Below are 20564 nucleotides of genomic sequence, written 5' to 3' on the forward strand. Positions count from 1 at the left end.
TGACCTGTCTCAGTTCTAAAATCTATAAAGACTTTCATAAATTACTTGAGACTCTGTATAAAACCTTTAGAGTTCCAAGGTGTATAGTTCTATCAGGATGCCAAGACTGTAGATACACCCAGTGGTAGCAGCCCTGAAGTGCTTTGCTAGATGTATTTATAAAGAAGCTGGGTAAACTCGTGAGTTAGTAAAGGATAAGTTATACCTGGGAAAATGGGTGAAATTATGCCTGAATTAAATATTAGTGACACTGGTTTTGCAATCTCTTACCACCACTGCAAATCCCTCGGAAAGTGAAAAGATCTTCCTTTTGCTTAATATCTGCTCAACTACTGAATAAGTTATGTAACGACCACAGGGTAAGTGACAAATGGTTTGACCATTTATGCAGTAAATGACAATTGATGAAATTCCAAGAATATTGGAAGTTAGAAGTTGTTAATGTAATTTAATGAACAGTGGTCTGATCTTGTTCTAATATATCACTATTTAATGTCATTGCGAAAGTGGAAAGAACGTGTTACACTCCCATCATCATAGTGTAGAGCAGGAATTCCCAATCTGGCATAAAAAAGGTGGGGAATTCCTGGTCTGGAGTATACATTGATGCTATATTTATACAGATGATACAATACTCATCTGATGCTGAACAAATAATATGGACACTGTACAGAACCCTCTTTCCCTGTTTTCCCCCATATCCCCAAATCCACTGTCTAATGTTTCACTCTCTAAATCTCTCTGTCTCTATATCATGTAAGTTACATTGGAATCCCATCACCTACATTAAATTTATTATCAAGAAGCAGCACTACTAACTTGAATTATGGCTGCTGTTAAATTAGACAGGAATACTTATTGGACACTGTGTCCTCTAGTTTGAGTTGCTGAAGATTTTTAAATTATTTTTAAAATTGGCAAGTCAGGGAGATGGTAGAGGATATCCAAAGAAGGTGGTTCTTATGGGTTGATATGAGTAAAAAGACTGCAGATGGTTTATATATGTTTTCTGGTTTTCGTTCAACAGCTCTCTTTTACTATGCTGGGCATGGCTATGAATGCGCAGGCCGTAACTACATGGTGCCGGTCAATGCTCCAAATCCGTACAAACCAGAGAACTGCATCAATGTCCAGAAAATCCTGTGCAGGATGCAAGAGAAGAACACGGCCCTCAATGTCCTCCTACTGGATATGTGCAGGAAATGGTATGGCTGCAGTTCCTCTTCTTTCTCTGTGATACATGCCTCAAAAATTTGTAAACGACTATGTATGCAGTCAGGACCCCTCATTCAACAAAAGAGTGGTAGAAGCAATGTGTGCATATGAAAACAGAAGTTTATAAAATTACAAGAGTCGCGGCTAAGATGGATTGGTGAGTGTAACTAGAGGGCATAGGCTGAAGGTGAGAGAAGAATGATTTAAAGGGTACCTGAGAGGCAAGTTTTTTTACACAGAGGTAGGTAGGTATCTGGAACCAGCTTCCAAAGGAAATACTGGTGGTGGACAATTTCAGCATTTAAAAGGTATGTAGACAGTACATGGATAGGAAAGGTTTAGAGGGATATGTGCCAAATTCAGACACCATGACCAGCGTGGACAAAGTTGGGCTGAAGGCTAAAGGGTTTCTATGCTGTGTAAATCTATAACACAGTGGCTCTAAAATGAAGATTAAAATCACACTCACAAGGAAATCTGTAGATGCTGGAAATTCAGGCAACACGCATAAAAAATGCTGGCAAACGCAGCAGGCCAGGCAGCATCTATAGGAAGAGGTACAGTCGACATTTCGGGCCGAGACCCAATCACACTGAGTGAATTATCTTATTATACTTTTTAAAACATAGAAGTGAAATTAGCTACAATATTATTCATAAATACCCATTTGGCTAATATCTAATATGGTGGATAACACTGTAAAATGATTGGTGACGTGAATCTTCCCCACAATATCAGGACAGTTTCATGAAATCCATGCCTCCATAAAATGAGAATGGTTGCTGCAGTATCATTATTTTGCATTCAGAACTGAGGACTCATTTTAAAAAAAAAGAAACCAACCTACCACCCTGATTGCTTGGGGGCTGGATTTGTTATCCTATGTCCCTCATTCACTCATCCCCTTTTTTCACCCAGAATCAGAATCTGGTTGTAATACCACCAGCATACATCGTGAAATTTGTTGATTTGCAGCAGCAGTGCATTGCGATACACGGTGTAAGTGAAATTACATCTGCTGTAGACCTATTGTAGTGATAGGTAAATCACAGAAGCTGATTCTAGCTATGACCAACCCCTTAAAGCACTTCATCACAGTAGATGTGGGTGCCACTGGCCAATAGTCAATGAGACAGCTCACCATGGTCTTCTTGGGCATTTTTGTTTGCTCTTTGGAAGCAGGTGGGAACTTCTGAACTGCAGCACTAAGAGATTGATGTCCTTGAATAATCCTACCAATTGGTTGGCACAGGTTTTCAATGCCCTACCAGGTGCACCATCAGGGCCTGATACCTTGTGAGGATTCATCATTTTGTGAGATATTTGGAGGTTAGTCTCCGAGACAGATATTACAAAGTCACCAGATGCTGCAGGGATTCACACAGATGTGGTTTTATTCTCCCTTTCAAAGTGTGCATAAAAGGCATTAAGCATTATTGAATAGTAAAGAAAGATCACCCATTATACCACCAGACCACTATCTCTGTGCCATTAGCCACCCATTACAAGCCCTTGCGGCAACAACTTGCCCCCTGCCCTGGCTGCAGTTTCTAGTTTAGCCACTCTACCACGTTAGAAACATTAACACATTTGAGAGACTCCAGTTATTCCAGTGAATCCTACATTTATTTTCCAGGTACAATCAGGATTACCTTCCCTCAGGTCTACAGCCACTTGCTCCCACGGGGAATATCGTTTATGGATATGCAACGTGAGTATTCTCCCAGTTCCTTTCAGGGTCTAAAGTCACTCCCTCTTTCTCTTTCGATCACTTTTTCTCTTTGTTTACTCTGTTTTACTTGTACTGTTTCCTCTCTCAGTTGCTCTCTCTCTTGCATTCTCAGCCACCCCTCCCAATCAGCTTCTGAATGCAGCCACAGAAAGTTCTCCCTCTTCACAGAGTGTGACCTTTCGAACTGAAGAAGACTGCAGAATTATTTGTGCCTGGAGTCACCACGTTCCTTTGACTCAAATTTATTCATTTATCTTTCACCATTAGCACTCTGTTCCGTCAGTTGCCAAGGCTTCAAGATTTGAAATTCTTTTCTGAAACCTATGCACCTCTCTCCCACTCTTTAAAACCTGGCACTTTGATCCAGTGTTAACAAGAGTATTGTTAAAAAGTAATTATTTTACTATGGGAAATATGGTATCCCAGTTATACTGTATATTGAGATGTTCCATAGACGATTAAGTGATATTATCTAGTCTATTGAATTGAATGAAATTTTTAGGACACAGAAACTATTCCTAATCTTCTTTGAAAGCTCTGTGACTCAGTGACAAGTTAGACAAGGTGTCAGGGGAGAGCTGACAACTGTAGAACAGTACTAGTCAAAAGAAACTGCTGATTAATCTCAGGTGTGGTTGAGTAACTATACTTGCATTCGTGAGACTTCACAGAAAATCCCTTATGCCTAAGGTGATACAGAACAATATTTTCCTCGCGTTGAGATCAAAAGACAACTGTGACCAAAGTAGTTTCTCAACAGGAAAATGTACTCAAAGATCAGAACAAAACTGCAGATGCTATTGATCTGAAATAAAGACAGAAAATAGTTTAACGCTCAACAGGTCAGGCAGCATCTGTAGAAAGAGAAATATAGCTGACATTTCCAGTTCTTGATGAAGCGTCTTCAGCGTGAAATGTCAGCTCTACTGTGCTCTCCACAAATGCCGCCTGACCTGCTGAATATTTTCAGCATTTTTAGCTGTTTGACTAAAATACACTCATTCTGCTTTCTCTTTTTACCAACAAATAAAATCTATATGCATCTGTTAAAATTAACAAGGTCAGATACCCACCAATAACATCAATCTAGCTGGTGTCTAGTCACAACAATTGTTACCTTCCTGTGTTGGTGGCTAATGTGTTGGCAACTCTATTGTAGAAGCACAAGTAGTCCTTCAAGAGATAAGAAGACGAGAAGGAAAAATGGAAAATAGTGAGGAAAAACTTAATTCTTTTAACCCGCACTGTAATTGCAGGTGTGAAGATGCAGAAGCCTATGAGGTACAAGATGGTGAGCACAGCTCAGGAATCTTTATGAAGTATCTTAAGAGGCATATTCTCAAAAAAGAGAAAGTCACTCAGATTTTGGAGAATGTCTCTGAGGGTAAGTCAGGTCCTTCCCTTCAAGGAAACTCATTGCATCTCTATTCATGATGTACTGCTTATTCATGGGTTGTGTTTGTTGGAATCCAATCATCTCTGTCCAAAGATATTAAATCAGAAGTTCTTCAATATCTCTCGGACCAACTACCTCCAGCTGCCTTTATAGAAGAGGATAGAAGTGGGGACATTCACCACTGGCTGCATTACATTAGTTCTGTTCATTAGTCCTTTGAAAGTCAAGCAAAGATGCCCGCGTGCAACAAGTTCAAGGCAACTCTCAGGCTTGAGCAGAAAGTAATTATTCACATTCATATCATACAAGTGAAAATGATTGAAAATCTCCAACAAAGGGGAGTCAAACCACCTTGACACTCAAAGGCTATACTGTCCCCAAAACCCCACTATAAGCAGTCAGAGTGTCAAACATGACCAGGCCACCCACCTGAATGCTGTGAATGGAAGAGTAGATTAATGCACTGGTATTCTGGAGTGAATGAGTCACGTCTTACTTCCCCAAAGCCTTTTCATCATCTACAATGCATAACCAGAAAATGATAAGGTGTTCTTCATTTTATTGGAAGGGTATACAGTAATTATAATAATTTTGTATCTTTTCACTGTACAGTTACCACAGAACAGCAAATTTCACATCATTTAAAACATTGATAATAAATCTGATTCTGATTGAGTAATTCTAATGAGACTCAAAGGTCAACAGGATGCTTAAAACGTAACCACGATGATCTGTTACCGTACATATTAGTTCCCTCCACTAGTGTATATTGCTGTGTGTATCATCTTTAGAAAGCACTGTAACATCTGACCAAAACTGTAACTGCAATAAACAACCTGAAATGTTTGCTATTTGCAGACATCCACGAGAAAAGAAAGAGTACCCCTAAGAATGAGTGACATTGAAAATGTTAGAACCCCAAAGCCCCCTTCTTCCCTCTCCCATGCACAAGCAGCTGCAAAGTGCCAATCCTCCCCCTCCTCCACTTATTTCAGCACCCACCACCCTCCAAGCATGCAATAGCAAAGCCCCCAAAGAGAGACCGTGATATGCGGTACAACAAAAGCTAGTTGTTCACTCGACAATTCGACACGCCAGAGGCTTTCTCTCTTCCCCCTTCACGCCCTCCCCCCCAAATAAAGTGAGAGGAAAGACTGGCCTAACAAAACAACTGGCTGATTACGGTGTTGAAATCTGCTGCGTCACTTTTACTCCAAGTGTTCTGACTCGAGAATTGGCAGCAAACCATGTTGTGCTGCAGATCATGGTCCCTCTTTCGGGCTTTGCTATTGTTCGGGTGGTGGGTGCTGATGAGAGAGAGAAAAAAAAGAAAACGCGTCTTCTAGCCTGCATCTTTCAGCCAGTCAGTGGGCCCCAGGTGCGGGACCCAATGCCATAAAGAACTGCAGTTTGAGTGCAGCTGTAGATCAAGGATTCTGACAGAACTCCGTTCACCTTGAAAAGGGAAAATAAAAATATTAAAGGGAAGAAATTAAGCTGTTTTCACGCATGAGCTCAAAGAAGCTGCCCTCAGGTGTTATCTTCCAATTTTAATCACCTGGACTATAGTAGTTCAGCCAGACTCTCACTGCCAGCTTCTTGATTGAATAGAATTGACCTTTAAAGCAAGGTGTCCTTTAATTGAAAATACAAAATGGGAAAAGAATCACCATCTTTCACAACTTCAGGAAGCTACAACCAATGAGGATATTTTGTTATTATTTGAGAAAATTGAGCAGTCATTTTATGCACAACATTGTCCCCCAAACTACATTGTGTCTAGAGTCAGAAAATCTGATGGAAAAGACCTAATAACAATGAAATTATATATACAGTATGACACCTTTAATATAAGCACAGAAAGCTCCTCGATGCTCCAATCTAATCACAGAGAAAATAAATGGATGCCAATCTACCTGAAGAGATACCAGGACAGATGACAACAGGCACGGTCAGAAAGAGACTTTCTGGAAGAGGTTTAAGCCGAGGGAAGGAATTTATGTAGAAATTCCAGAGTTTTAGCAGCCGAAGCAGTGGATCTGCAAACCATAAAGATGAATATTTTTGCGGATGCTGGATATCCAAAGTAACATGCACAAAATGCTGGAGGAACTCAGCAGGTCGGGCCCCATCTGTGGAAATGAACAAACGATGTTTCAGGCCAAGACCCTTCTCCAGGACTGGAAAGGAAGGATGAAGATGACAGAATAAAATGGTGGGGGTGGGGAGGAGGAGGAGGATAGTTAAAAGGTGATAGGTGAAGCCAGTTGGTTGGGAAAGATAAAGTGCTGGAGAGGAAGGAATCTGATAGGAGAGAAGAGTGGACCATATTGAGATTGCTAACAATATTGAGAATTTTAATATGAAAGCATTGTTTAGCCTAGATTCAATAAGTATAAGGCTAACGTGAATGTGATTGTGTACAAATTTGGGTATAAGTGACTGCGTTACACCTAGTGGAATGAAAACAGGCAGCTGCCAGGAATAGAAAAGGACCATTAATGATCGAAGGGGACAAGATTTTTTTCTACCCTGACATAAGTTATGAACTTTTGAAGGGAAGGAAGAAATTCAACCCAGTGAAAAAAGTCCTATGGGATGATGGTTATCAATTTATACTGCACTATCCTGCAATCTTGAAGATTTTTTTGGCCAGCGGAGAAAAAAGATTTTTTAATGATTACCGGATGGCGGAGGAGTTTGTGTGAGAATCTTTGAATATTCACCAGACACAAGAAGAAATCTAGGGGAGCGAGATGGATTAAGGATGAAGGCTGGGAAAGGGAATAGACTTGGTGGATGTTTAAAGGCGGAAGAATATATAAATATATTATTAATTATATGATAGAGGGGAAGAAATGTAAAAGTTTGAGGAATATTAGTTGGGAAAAGTGACATTAAATTTTATATATATAATTTTTTTTGTTACGGGAAGCTGGAAGAATACTGATCAATCGCTACGGGATTCATGTGTGCAATCATGGCGACAGCCATGACCCGCAAAACGGAGGGGAGTAATATTGTGGGTTTTTTTCACTCACATTAGTAGGGAGGTATTTTGTTATTTTTCTTTTTATATTTTATCTATCTTTTATTTCTTTCTTTTTGCCTGGATGATTGGGGGTCGGGGGAGACACATAGCAACATGGTGAAGTTTAAAGAAATTCCCCAAGGAACTATGAGAGTTGAGATGTTAGGTAATGTTTTAGATTGGAGTAACTTTGTTAAGAAACATGACTGACCTATTGAATTTTTTGAGTTTTAATGTTAATGGGCTTAACGGACCGGAGAAAAGAAAAAGAATTTTAACACACATTAAGAAAATGAAGGTAGATCTAGCCTTCTTGCAGGAAGCACGCTTATCAGAAACAGAACATCAGAAATTAAAGAGAGACTGGGTGGGAAGTGTTGTTGCAGCTTCATTTAATTCAAAAGCAAGAGGAGTAGCAATTTTGATCAATAAAACATTACCAATTAGACTACAAAATGTAATAACTGATTCTGCGGGGAGATATGTGATTATACACTGCCAAATTTTTTCCGAATTATGGACTGTCATGAATATTTATACACCAAATGAAAATGATGCAAAATTTATACAAGAAGCCTTTTTGAATTTGGCTGATCCAATCTTTAAGTGGACAGAATTTCTACCATACTGGGCCAGGGTGTTACACAGACTGGGAACAATAGCTGAATAGGAAAGGTAGTGGTGAGGAAAAGCTGATTGATAGTGATTATCGCCCACATAGATCCTGAGGGGCAACACGGCAATAAGATAGGAAGACATGCAAGGACAGAAGTTGTGGGACACCAGAGGCAATGGTGCAACAATGGAAAGAGGAGCCATCACTAGGAATTCTCCAGCTGCAATAAGATAGATAGAAAAGAGCCAGTCAGGAGGTGATAGACCAGAACAAGAGTTCAAACCATATCACTTCAGTACTAATCAAAACCTGGACATCTGTACCTCTTTCTGCAACTGGATTCTTGACTTCCTCATCAGGATACCAGTCAGTGCTGATCGGTAATAACATCTCCTCGCTGACAATCAATGCAGACGCACCTCAAGAATACATGCTTAACCCACTGATCTACTCCCTACACTCATGACTGTGTGTCCAGGCACAGTCCAAACAGCATCTATAAATTCACTGATGATACCGCAGTTGTCAGAATCTCAGATGGCGACTAGAAGGCAAACGGGCGAGATACACTCAGTGGCCACTTTATTAGATACCTCCTGTACCTTATAAAGTGGCCATTGAGTGTATGTTCATGATCTTCTGCTGCTGTAGCCCATCCACTTCAAAGGTTGACGGGTTGTGCATTCAGAGATGCGCTTTTACACACCACTGTTGTAATAAATAGATATTTGTGTTACTGTCACCTTCCTGTCAGCTTGAACAGTCTGGCCATTCTCCTTTGACCTCTCTCATCAACAAGGAATTTTTGCCCTCAGAACTACTGCTCACTGGATGATTTTTGCACCATTCACTAAACTGAGACTGTTGTGTGTGAAAATTCCAGTAGATCAACAGTTTCTGAGATGCTCAAACCACCCCTTCTGGCATCAGTAATCATTCCATGGTCAAAGTCACTTAGATCACATTTCTTCCCCATTCTAATGTTTGGTCTGAACAACAAATGAACCTCCTGGCCATGTCTGCATGCTTTTATACATTGGGTTCCTGCCACATGACTGGCTGATTAGATATATGCATTGGCAAGCAGGTGTGCAGGTGTACCTAATAAAGTGGCCACTCAGTTTTGATCGGCTGGTAGAGTGGTGTTGCAATGACAACCTTGCAGATAGTGTCAGGAAGGGGAGGTCCGAAGAACCTACACCAATCCTCATTGAGGGATCAGCAGCAGTAGGGAGGGAGCAGCATCAAGTTCTTCAGCATCAACAGCTCAGAGAATCTATCCTGGACCCAACATATTGATGCAATTACAAAGAAGGCACACCAGCCAATATATTTCATTCAGAGTTTGAGGAGATTTGGTATGTCACCGAAGTAGCAAGTTTCTACAGATACGTGGTGGAGAGAATTCTGACTGGTTACATCACTGCCTGGCACAGGATCAAAAGAGGCCGCAGGGGATTGCAGGCATAACCAGCTCCATCACTGGCACAAAGCTCCCAACCGACCACTGAGGATATCTTCAAAAGGCTGTGCCCCAAAAAAGCAGCATCCATTCATTAACAACCCTCACCACCCTCTTTTCATTACTGCCACCAGGGAGGATGTACAGGAGCCTGAAGACCCATATTCAGTGTTTTAGGAACAGTTTCTTCCCCTTCTGCCATGATATCTGACCAGTCCATGTACCTGTGAGCATTACCTCACGATTTGTCCTTCACACCATTTGTTTCCTTGTTTGTTTATTTTTATTGTAACTTGTCTTGCACTGTACTGCTGCCACAAAACAACTTTCATGACATATATCTGTGATAATAAATCTGATTTTGTTATTTTGCCTTATCAGAGTTGTTGGATGTTATGATAGGATGGAGGCCTATCACAAAATCAAACAAAGATTTGATTCAGAGAGTGTTCAGATTTTAATAGAACAAAGTGGAAGCTTACAACACATTTGGAGAAATTGGAGAGGAACTAGAGATTGAAAATGGGGCATTAGTTGGAAGGACATAGGATTACGGTAAGCGATGAAAGGATCAAAGGAAATCTGAGGAGTTTTTTTTACAATCTGGAAGGCAGGTCCTGAGAAGATGATGGAGGTGGGTGTTTTTCTCAACACTTGACAGGTATCACCAATGCGTAGAAGGGTACAGACCAGATGGAGGTAAATGGGATTGGTATAGATGCGTACTGGATATGGTGGGCAAGGAGTCTACCTCTGTGCTGTGTGACTCTCCTGTCAAGGAGTTCTTCTGAGGAGAGAGACAACAATGGCATCTTTCAAGGAGATGGAGAGTGTCTAATGAGAGAGAGTTATTAGCAATATTATGTAAAATGAGGTTCTAGAAAAGAAGTTAGGTCATCAATGGTTTATGTACTAGAAATGTAGCCAAGAGGGCAGGAATTGTATTTTACAGATAAATGGAACGTGTGGAGGTGGTGAGAGAGTACAGGAGAGAAACCAAGGAAGGACTAGGGCTGAGGGGAAGTCAGGAAGTTGATTTGGATGCTGGAGGAAGGAAGGGAAGAGACAAATCCATCTTCTGATTTTTCTTCTTAAAATACAGGATCTCCTTGTGTATTTTTGGAGATAAGGGTGGAGAAAACAAGGAAGTGGGTTTTTCAAGGAACAGTACCCAGTAGAGAAAGGAAGCAGGGATATATTTTTGTAGTCCTGGATGTGCCTGAAATAGTTAGCAGCTTTGACAAATGGAGAGGGGCCCAATAATGGTTTGTGAAGCCAATTCAGACCTGACATTGAAACCAGTTGCAACATTGCAGCAGAGGTGACAGCTACATTGAGAGCGGCGGTGGTTGGGGTGCTAGATGTCATGCTAGTGATGGATTTAATGTTTTCTCAGGATCCTGAAAATTTTGACAATTTTATCTCATTTCTGTTTGTGGAACTTGCAAACAAAAAAGGCAGCAATGCTTCATAATATATTTTGGGATTTCCTGCACTCATGAAAAGTGTTACTGAGTGCAAGATTTTTGTTATTAGAATAAAAGGGAAAAAGGGAAAATACATAAAGAGGAAGTATTGCTATATATGGTACAGAAGATTTTCAGATAAAAAGCTCAGGTTACAAATAGTTTAGAAATAGAAACAGAAAAAGCAGACAAACCCATTTATGTAATATATATGAGAATATATATAAAGGCAACAAATAAAAAGTCATTCCCAGCGTTTCCACTGATTTCCCCCCCAATAACAATGTTACAGGGCAACAGAGCCTGCTGTACATCAACAATACCCATTGTTCATTAGGGTTTGCTTAGCATGTTGCTGAAATTGAAAACTATTAACAAACCAAGGACGGGCAAAAGGAAGGTCAGACTTAAATTTAAAGGGCAAACAATTCCATAATTCCTGAATCAGAATCAGGTTTATTATCACCGGCATGTGATGTGAAATTTGTTAAATTAGCAGCAGTTCAATTCAATATATAATATAGAAGAAGAAAAAAAAATAATAATAAGTAAATCTTATTCACTATACTTTATACAGTATATGTATATTGAATAGATTAAAAATTGTGCAAAAAATTGAAATACTATAAATTTAAAAATAGTGAGGTAGTGTCCAAGGCTTCAATGTCCATTTAGGAATCAGATGGCAGAGGGGAAGAAGCCGTTCCTAAATCGCTGAGTGTGTGCCTTCAGGCTTCTGTACCTCCTAACTGATGGTAACAGTGAGAAAAGGGCATGCCCTGGGTGCTGGAGGTCCTTAATAATGGACGCTGCCTTTCTGAGACACCGCTCCTTGAAGAAGTCCTGGGTACTTTGTAAGCTAGTAGACAAGATGGAGCTGACTAGATTTACAACCCTCTGCAGCTTCTTTCGGACCTGCGCAGTAGCCCCTCCATACCAGACAGTGATGCAGCCTGTCAGAATGCTGTCCAATCAGATTGAAGCATTAAGCTCAAACCTATGGCACTTTATGTGAAGCGTGTAGCATATGTAACAACTTAGATGTACCGAGACCACACATAGTAACAAACAAATATTATTTAATGGCTACTAATGAGGCATGGTTGTGAGATGACCAGGACTAGGATCTCATATTCCAGGTAATTCAATATTCAAGGTTGCAAAAGAATAGGCAAAAAGAGAAAGGAGACAGTTGTGGGCTTGTTAATCAAGAAAAAAATCAGTGCAGTGATGAGAATTGATGCAGTTGGAGTGGATTGTGACATAGATTTGTTTTTGGGTGAACATAATGAAGGTAGGAAGATAGGGATGGAAGTAGTTTATAGCCTCAAGCTATTCCTTCTGGATAGCACAGACCATAAATAAGGAATACCAAAGGCCTGTGGAAAAGAGAAATACAATCATCATGGGCACGTGGACTAATCCAACGGCAAGGGCAAGTTAATTTGTGGAATGTGTTTCTTAGGACAGTATATAACTCTATCAGGAATATTTGGTCATGTGTAATGAGATAGAATTAATAAAATACCCCTAGCGTGTAGCAATGACAACACAGTAGAATTCTGGAGAAACTCAGCAGATCAGTGGGGTCCTGGAGCACTGTATGTTTCTAGTGTGACAACTCTGGGACTTCTCTGCTGCCAGTCTTTGCCCTCCAGGGAGGAGCTTGTAGGTGGGTGATGCCAGTGCCTGACAGTTGTGGCTAGTTGAGGTGACCAAGGCCACTGGGGCGCTGGACCTACTGTGAGCCCACAGTGTCATCTCTGGTTGTTTCCTCACAGTTCATGTGTGCTTCCCAACTACAGGCTCTGGGGTCAGCTATGGCTCAGTGGGAATAGCACAAACCCATACACATTGAAGAATGGCAGGGGAAGGGGTGGTAATCTCATTCAAACCTACTGAATATTGAAAGGCCTAGATAGAGCGAACATGGAGAGGATATTTCTAACAGTGACAGGGTCTAGGACCGGAGCGCACAGCCTCAAAATACAAGGGTGTCCTTTACAACATAGTTGAGAAGAATTTATTTAGCCAGAGGGTGGTGAATCTGTGGAATTCTTTACCACAGATGTCTGTGGAGGCCAAGTCATTGGGTATATTTAAAGTGGAAGTTGATAGGTTCTTGATTAGTAAGGATGTGAAAGATTTCAAATAGAAGACAGGTGAATGAGGATGAGAGAGATAATAAATGTGTCGTGATCAAATGGTGAAGAAGGCTCAGTGGGCTGAATGGCCTAATTCATCTTCCTATGTCTTATGGTCATATGGCAGCATCAGTGGAGGGGAATAAGTGGTTGTTGTTTCGGTTCAAGACCCTTCATCAGGATTGGAAAGGAAGGGGGCAGCAGCCAAAGTAAAGAGGGGGAGGAGTCCTGTTACTCTTCACCCCCACATTCATATTGTGGCCTTTGTCCCCTTTCCTTTTAAGTCCTGATAAAGAGTCTCAACCTAAAACATCGACTGTTTATTCCCTTCCATGGATGCTGCCTGACTTGTTGAGTTCCTCCAGCATTTTGTGTGTGTTCTTCAAGATTTCCAGCATTTCCAAAATTCCTTGTGTTTATAGTAGAATTTTGGATGCAGTTATTACATTAATAATAAGGTAAAAGGTGTGGGCTGGGTTAGTAGGGTAGGGAACAGGTCAGTGGATAAGCAATGGATAAGATATTTAAGTAGCTAGTTAATAAGGAAAATTTAATCCCAATTGGAAAAAGGGATTCCAAGTGAAAGATAAACCATCTATAGTTAACAAAAGAGGTCAAGGAAAATATTAAATCAAAGACCAGAGCACAAAAAATGGCAAGGGCTAGTGACAGACCAGATGACTGCCAATTTTACAAGAACCAGCGGCAAGACATTAAAGGATTAAGAAGGCAAGAGAAAACTGATCACAAAAGTTAGCAAGTAAAATTGAAAGAGTCAGCAAAGGTGTTAATGGATATAATGGAAGGAAGAGGATAGCTAGAGCATATGGTTGATCCCTTGACAGTGAGACTGGGAACTGATAACAAAAAGCAAGCAAATTGTAGACGTTAAATAAGTACTTTGCCTGAGTTTTTTGAGGATCCAATCAGCAGAGTTGATTGAGGGGAACCTGTAGATGAAGGCATTTGACAGTGTGCTACATAATAGACTGATGAGCAAGATAAGTACTCATGGCATTATGGAAAGTGTGTTAGCATGAACTGAGGCTGGTTATAGCATAGAAGACAAAGTTAGAATAAATGGGTCTTTCTGAGGCAGGAAGAATGTAATTAAGTCACATTGGCTTTATTGTCATTCACAAGTACAGTGAGGTACAAGTACAATGAAAAACTCACTTGCAAAAGCATCATAGGCATTTGAGTACAGACAACACAGAACATAAGTTATACATAAATTAAATTTGTACAAGACGCTGAAGGGAAAAAACTGCAAACCCATACATTAGTGCAAAAAAACTCAATATTAATGCGAAAGTTCTGTAGATGTGTGGTGGAGAGTATATTGACTGGCTGCATCACAGCCTGGTATGGAAACATCAATGCCCTTGAATGGAAAATCCTACAAAAAGTAGTGGATACGGCCCAGTTCATCACGGGTAAAGCCCTCCCCTACACTGTGCACATCCACATGGAGCGTTGTCTCAGGAAAGCAGCATTCATCATCAAGGACCCCAACCACCCAGGTCACGCTCTCTTCTCATTGCTGCCTCAGGAAGAAGGTACGGAGCCTTACGGCCCATGCCACCAGGTGAGGAACAGTTATTACCCCACAACCATCAGGCCCTTGAACCAAAGGGGATAACTTCACTCAACTCCACTTGCCCCATCACTGAAACGTTCCCACATCATATGGACTCACCTTCAAGGACTCTTCATCTCATGTTCTCGATATTTATTGTTTATTTATTATTATTTCTTTTTGTATTTGCAGTTTGTTGTCTTTTGCACACTGGTTGTCCGCCCAATTGGTGTGGTCTTTTATTGATTGTATTATGGTTATTGAATTTATTGTGTCACCTCTGGTTGTTTCCTCACAGTTCATGTGTGCTTCCCAACAACAGGCTCTGGGGTCAGCTATGGCTCAGTGGGAATAGCACAAACCCGTACACACTGAAGAATGGCGGGGGAGGGGTGGTAATCTCATTCAAACCTACTGAATATTGAAAGGCCTAGATAGAGCGAACGTGGAGAGGATATTTCTAATAGTGACAGGGCCTAGGACCGGAGCGCACAGCCTCAAAATACAAGGGTGTCCTTTACAACATAGTTGAGAAGAATTTATTTAGCCAGAGGGTGGTGAATCTGTGGAATTCTTTGCCACAGATGTCTGTGGAGGCCAAGTCATTGGGTATATTTAAAGCGGAAGTTGATAGGTTCTTGATTAGTAAGGATGTGAAAGGTTTCAAGGAGAAGACAGGTGAATGAGGAAGAGAGAGATAATAAATGTGTCATGATCAAATGGTGAAGAAGGCTCAAGAAGGCAGCAACTATCATCAAGGATCCCCACCTTCCAGGTTAAGCCCTCTTTTCACTGCTACCATCCGGCATAAGGTACAGAAGCCCTGTGTCCCACACTACTGGATTCAGAAATGGCTTCTTTCCTACAAACATCAAGTTCTTAAATTCTTGAAATGACCTGCATAACCCTAATCTTGCCTCAGCAATGGAACAGCACCGACTACCTCATCAAAGATCAAAGTTCAAAGTAAATTTATTATCAAGGTGTGTATATATATACCTACCCTGAGATTTATTTTCTTGTTGGCATACACATTTTAGTATATGTTTATGTTTGGGTGGTATATTTGGCATGGAGGAGGGGCTTTGTGGTGTCAGTGTTCCTTGTTACCCCCGAGATGTAATGCTTCCTTCCCTCACATATTACAAGCACTTAATGTAATGGAAGAATTGTAACTACACTCAGTAGCCACTTAATTCGGTATACCTGTACACCTGCTCATTAATGTAAATATCTAATCAGCCAACTCAATGCATAAAAGCATGCAGACATGGTCAAGAGTTTCAGACCAAACATTAGAATGGGGGAGTAAATGTGATCTAAGTGACTTTGACTATGGATGATTATTGGTGCCAGATGGGGAAGTTTCAGTATCTCATAAACTGCTAATTTGGGGTTACAGTTTATAGATTCGAGTTTACAGAGAATGGTGCAAAAAACAAAAGAATATGCGGTGAGTGGCATTTCTGAGAACAAAAGTGCATTGTTAATGAGAGAGTTCAGAGGACAATGGCCAGACTCGCTCAAGGTGACAGGAAGGCGGCAGCAACTCAAATAACCAAGCGTTACAACAGTTATGTTCAGTAGAGCATCTCTGAATGCACATCACGTCAAACCGTGAAGTGGATGGGCTACAGCAGCAGAAGACCACAAACATGCACTCAGTAGCCACTTTATTAGTACTCCCAGAGAACAAGCATAGGCTGCAATGCAAGTGGAAATAAGGTAGTGCCCTTCACAGTCTGTAGTTTTCCACTGCATCCTGTAATGATAATTGTTAACTTTTTAATTGTGAATACCACAATATAATTCTTGATCATTGAGGAGCTTCCATTGATATCATCTTGTTCACAATCTTGGGGTATCCAAAGAACTTCAGACCAATTAGGAATTTTTGGAGTGTAGATGTAATGAAGGAACCTTAGCTATTTACACACAGACAACAATGAGATAATGATCCAAATCATCTGTTTGAAAGCTGTGTTTGGGAAAATCAGGCTGGGCTGATGATAAGGTTATTGACTTCAGGAGGAGGAAACCGGAGGTCCATGAGCCAGTCCTCATCAAGAGATCAGAGGTGGAGAGGCTCAGCAACTTTGAATTCCTTGGTGTTATCATTTCAGAAGACCTGTCCTGGGTCCAGCACTTAAGTGTAATTACAAAGAAAGCACAGCAGTGCCTCTACTTCCTTAGGAGCTTGTGAAGATTCTGCTTGACATTTAAAAGCTTGACAAACTTCTATAGATGTGTGGTGAAGAGTATATTGACTGGCTGCATCACAGCTTGGTATGGAAACACCAAAGCTGAATAGAAAACCCTACAAAATGTAGTGGGTATAACCCAGTCCATCATGGGCTAAGCACTCCCCAACATTGAGCACATCTACACGGGGTGTTGTTGCAGGAAACCAGCATCCATAATCAGGGACCCCCCCACCACCTAGGCCATGTTCTCTTCTAATCTCTAACATCAGGAAGAAGGTACAGGAGCCTTAGGACTCTGACCACCAGGTACAGGAACAGTTATTAGCCCTCGACCATCAGGTTCCTGAACAAAGGGGATAACTTCACTTATTTCACTTGCCCCATCACTGAACTGTGAACATAAACTCACTTTCAAGGACTCTCCATCTCACATTATCAATATTTATTGCATATTTATTTTTATCATTTCTTTTTATTATTCTTGTAAGACAATTTGTTGTCTTTTGTAAACTGGTTGCCCACCTTTTTAGTGTAGTCTTTTATTGATTCTGTTATGTTTATTGAATATGCCCACAAGAAAATGAACCTCAGGGTTGTAAATGGTGACATATATGTGCTTTGATAATAAATTTACTTCGAGCTCCCTGTTATACATTTTTATACATATCTTGGAGATACTTCATGTGTAACATCTAATGTGGAAAATGCGAAGTCCAATGTGACACCCCACTCCAGTGCTGTACACCTATCTTAGATTATGTGCTCAGGTCTCTGGAGTGGGTCTTGAACCTACAACTTTTAGAACCCTTTAATCCATTGGTAAAAGTATGGTGTTGTTGTAGAAGAGAGGCCAAAAAATTACTTGAGCAAATTCAAACCACTTTTTCAGTGATGCACGGAATTGTTGATCAACATCAGCCAGCTCAGCCTGGCTGATAACCTTACCATTTTAAAAATTCTGCCTAGTAATCATACTCCTCTTTGTGGTTGGATCCACGCAAGCTGTTACCTGCGTCAGCAATGACCTAATTTGCCTGAAATTATCACAGCTTTCTGATAGAGGAAACTTGATTCTCTTGACCTCGTGCTCATTGACAGCTGCCTCTGCACTGGACCAACAGCTTGATGCAGGATAGAAATATGGAAAAGTGCTTATAGCTTTTTGACTGCTGATCAAGATCAAAGGCTCTGAGGGTTTAAATAGATCCAGGCGTACTGATTAATGAGCTTTTGCTCATGGGATTTGACAAGCTGCCAGGGACTAAAAAGGACAGAGTCTACTGGAAATTATTTGAAGTAATTTGTTGCATTTGTGCTTCAGAAAATAGCCAGCACAACACAATAAAGATTTTGACTTCCCCTGCACTGCTGCTCTGTGAATGTTGAATGTTCCATTATTGTGGTTTAGTCCCTCTCAAAACAATGGCCCTTGTGCTGATTAACAGTGTTGGTTTTCCTCTGCCATGTGAACAGCAATTTGGTTGATTGAACCTGGGTCACCATTGTGACTTGTTGCTTCAATTGCAAATATTTATTTAGGAATGATGCAATACGTAAAGCATGATTATGACCATTTCAGAGTCTCTTCGTGACACATGGAAAACTCAACCAGGCAATTCCTATCTTGCAACCACAATGCGATTTCCACATCAGAGCCACGTGAGGTGACATCATTCCCCATGCAACATTTTGGGGAACTTGGACCGTGTTGTGTATCAGTCATCGGGTACTGCTAGGATAACTGTAAAGTTTGTTCTAAGTAAAATACCACTTCATTTTTGTGCCATCCTATATTCCTACATACCTCATCATTGGATTTCCTCTCCTGACATTCATGTATCTTCACCACACCAACTCCCCAAGTGCACCCAGTCTTCTGATTCCTCCTTATAATATTTTGCTTCACCTTTGAATGGCGGCCAGCCTTCTCCAAATGTGCAGCTGCTGAGATATTATTCAGAGATTATCCCAATCCCCTTTCTCCCATCAGCATCCTAGTGCTAGTCAGCTTCCCAATTGTCTTCACTTTCACAAAATGCAGGGTTTCAAGGCCCCTGCTACTGTTACCACACAAGCTGGATTCATTCTTTTCCCCATTTATCCATAATAAGACTATCAAATTGTAGTTAAGTCTCCAGTCCAAAGCCCCAGTATTCATCCTTGGGGTCCTTCTAAGCTTCCGGCTGAACTGTTGTACCTGGCCAAGGTCAGGAGGACCAAGTTACATACACTGAACACAGATTTTTACAGTGGGTTAGTATTGTTTGAGATACACTTGAATTTCTAAGTTAGAGTGTCTCCCCATCTCATCAATACTTTAAAGAGGAGGGAATACCGGACTTCCTAAAAGCATGTAGTGGTGTTGGCAAGCACAAGATCTGGTTTCGTTGACTAGTAGTCAGGAAGTGATGAGAAGACACAATAGAAAAACATATGTTGGGAAAGAAAACAAGGATCCATTAATTATCTGCCCTTAGCTGTAGTAATGATTATCATGGAAACTGTTGTAAAAGTGTGCTCTCTTATTAGGAAGTTTAATGTCAACCTCCATGTGTTTGTAAGTTTCTTTGAAGGGGTCTCTTAGAATCAGATTTAATATCGCTGGCATGTGTCATGAAATTTGTTGTCTTTGCGACAGCAGTGCAATGCAATACATCATAATAGAAAAAAAACGTGAATTACAGTAAGAGTGTGTATGTTTACATATATAATAAGCAGTGCAAAAACAAAGTTTTAAAAAGTCATGAGGTAATGTCCATGGGTTCAATGACCATTCAGAAATCAGATAGCAGAGGAGAAGAAGTTGTTCCAGAATCATTGTGCCTTTAGGTTTCTGTAACTCTTTCCTGATGGTAGCAATGAGAAGAAGGCATGTCCTGGATGATGGGGATCCTTAATGATGGATGTAGCCTTTTTGAGGCATCGCTCCTTGAAGATATCCTGGACACTGCAGAGGCTAATGCCCATGATGGAGCTGGCTAAGGTTACAACTCTCTGCAGCTCACTATGATCCTGTGCAGTATCCCCTCCCCTCCACCCCCTCCCCCCCACATACCAGATGAAGCCGGTTAGAATACTCTCTGCAGTACATCTGTAGAAGTTTGCGAGTGTTTTAGATGACATACCAAACCTCCTCAAATTCCTAATGAAATATAGCTGCCGTCATGCCTCCTTTGTAGCTGCATCAATGCGTTGTGTCCAGGTTAGATCTTCAGAGATATTGACACCCAGGAACTTGAAATTTCTCACTCTTTCCACTTCTGGTCCCTCTTTGGTGTGTGTTCCCTCATCTTACCCTTTCTGAAGTCGACAAACAGTCCTTTGGTTTACTGATATTCAGTGCAAGGTTCTTGCTATGACGTCACTCAACCAGCTGATATAGCTTGCTCTTGTACGCTCTCTCGTCGCCATCTGAAATTGTGGCAGCAGTGGTTGCATTGTCAGCAAATTTATAGATGGCATTTAAGCTGTGCCTAGCTACACAGTCATGGGTGGAGAGTAGAGCAGTGGGCTAAGCACACATCCCTGAGGTGCACCAGTGTTGATTATCAGGGAGGTGAAGATGTTATTTCCAATCTGCACAGATTGTGGTCTTCCGGTTAGGAAATCAAGGATCCAGTTGCCGAGAGAGGTACAGAGGTCTAGGTGCTAGAGCTTTTTGATCAGAACTGTAGGAATGATTATGGACAAGGTATTTACTGTATTTTCTGAGTTAAGAC

General features: G+C 40.9%; 1 protein-coding gene across 2 annotated transcripts in view; it reads left to right on the forward strand.

The window, feature by feature from the left end:
* The window catches only part of malt3 (MALT paracaspase 3), a 138135-nt gene that overhangs the window by 96723 nt on the left and 20848 nt on the right, over positions 1–20564 (forward strand). For both annotated transcript variants that reach the window (XM_063070871.1, XM_063070872.1), the window contains exons 12-14: positions 1028–1205; positions 2852–2926; positions 4204–4331. In XM_063070871.1, coding sequence (XP_062926941.1) covers positions 1028–1205; positions 2852–2926; positions 4204–4331 — 381 coding nt within the window. The remainder of the gene's footprint in view (positions 1–1027; positions 1206–2851; positions 2927–4203; positions 4332–20564) is intronic.

This window comes from Mobula hypostoma, chromosome 18 (genome assembly GCF_963921235.1).
Source record: "Mobula hypostoma chromosome 18, sMobHyp1.1, whole genome shotgun sequence".
Lineage (NCBI taxonomy): Eukaryota > Metazoa > Chordata > Chondrichthyes > Myliobatiformes > Myliobatidae > Mobula > Mobula hypostoma.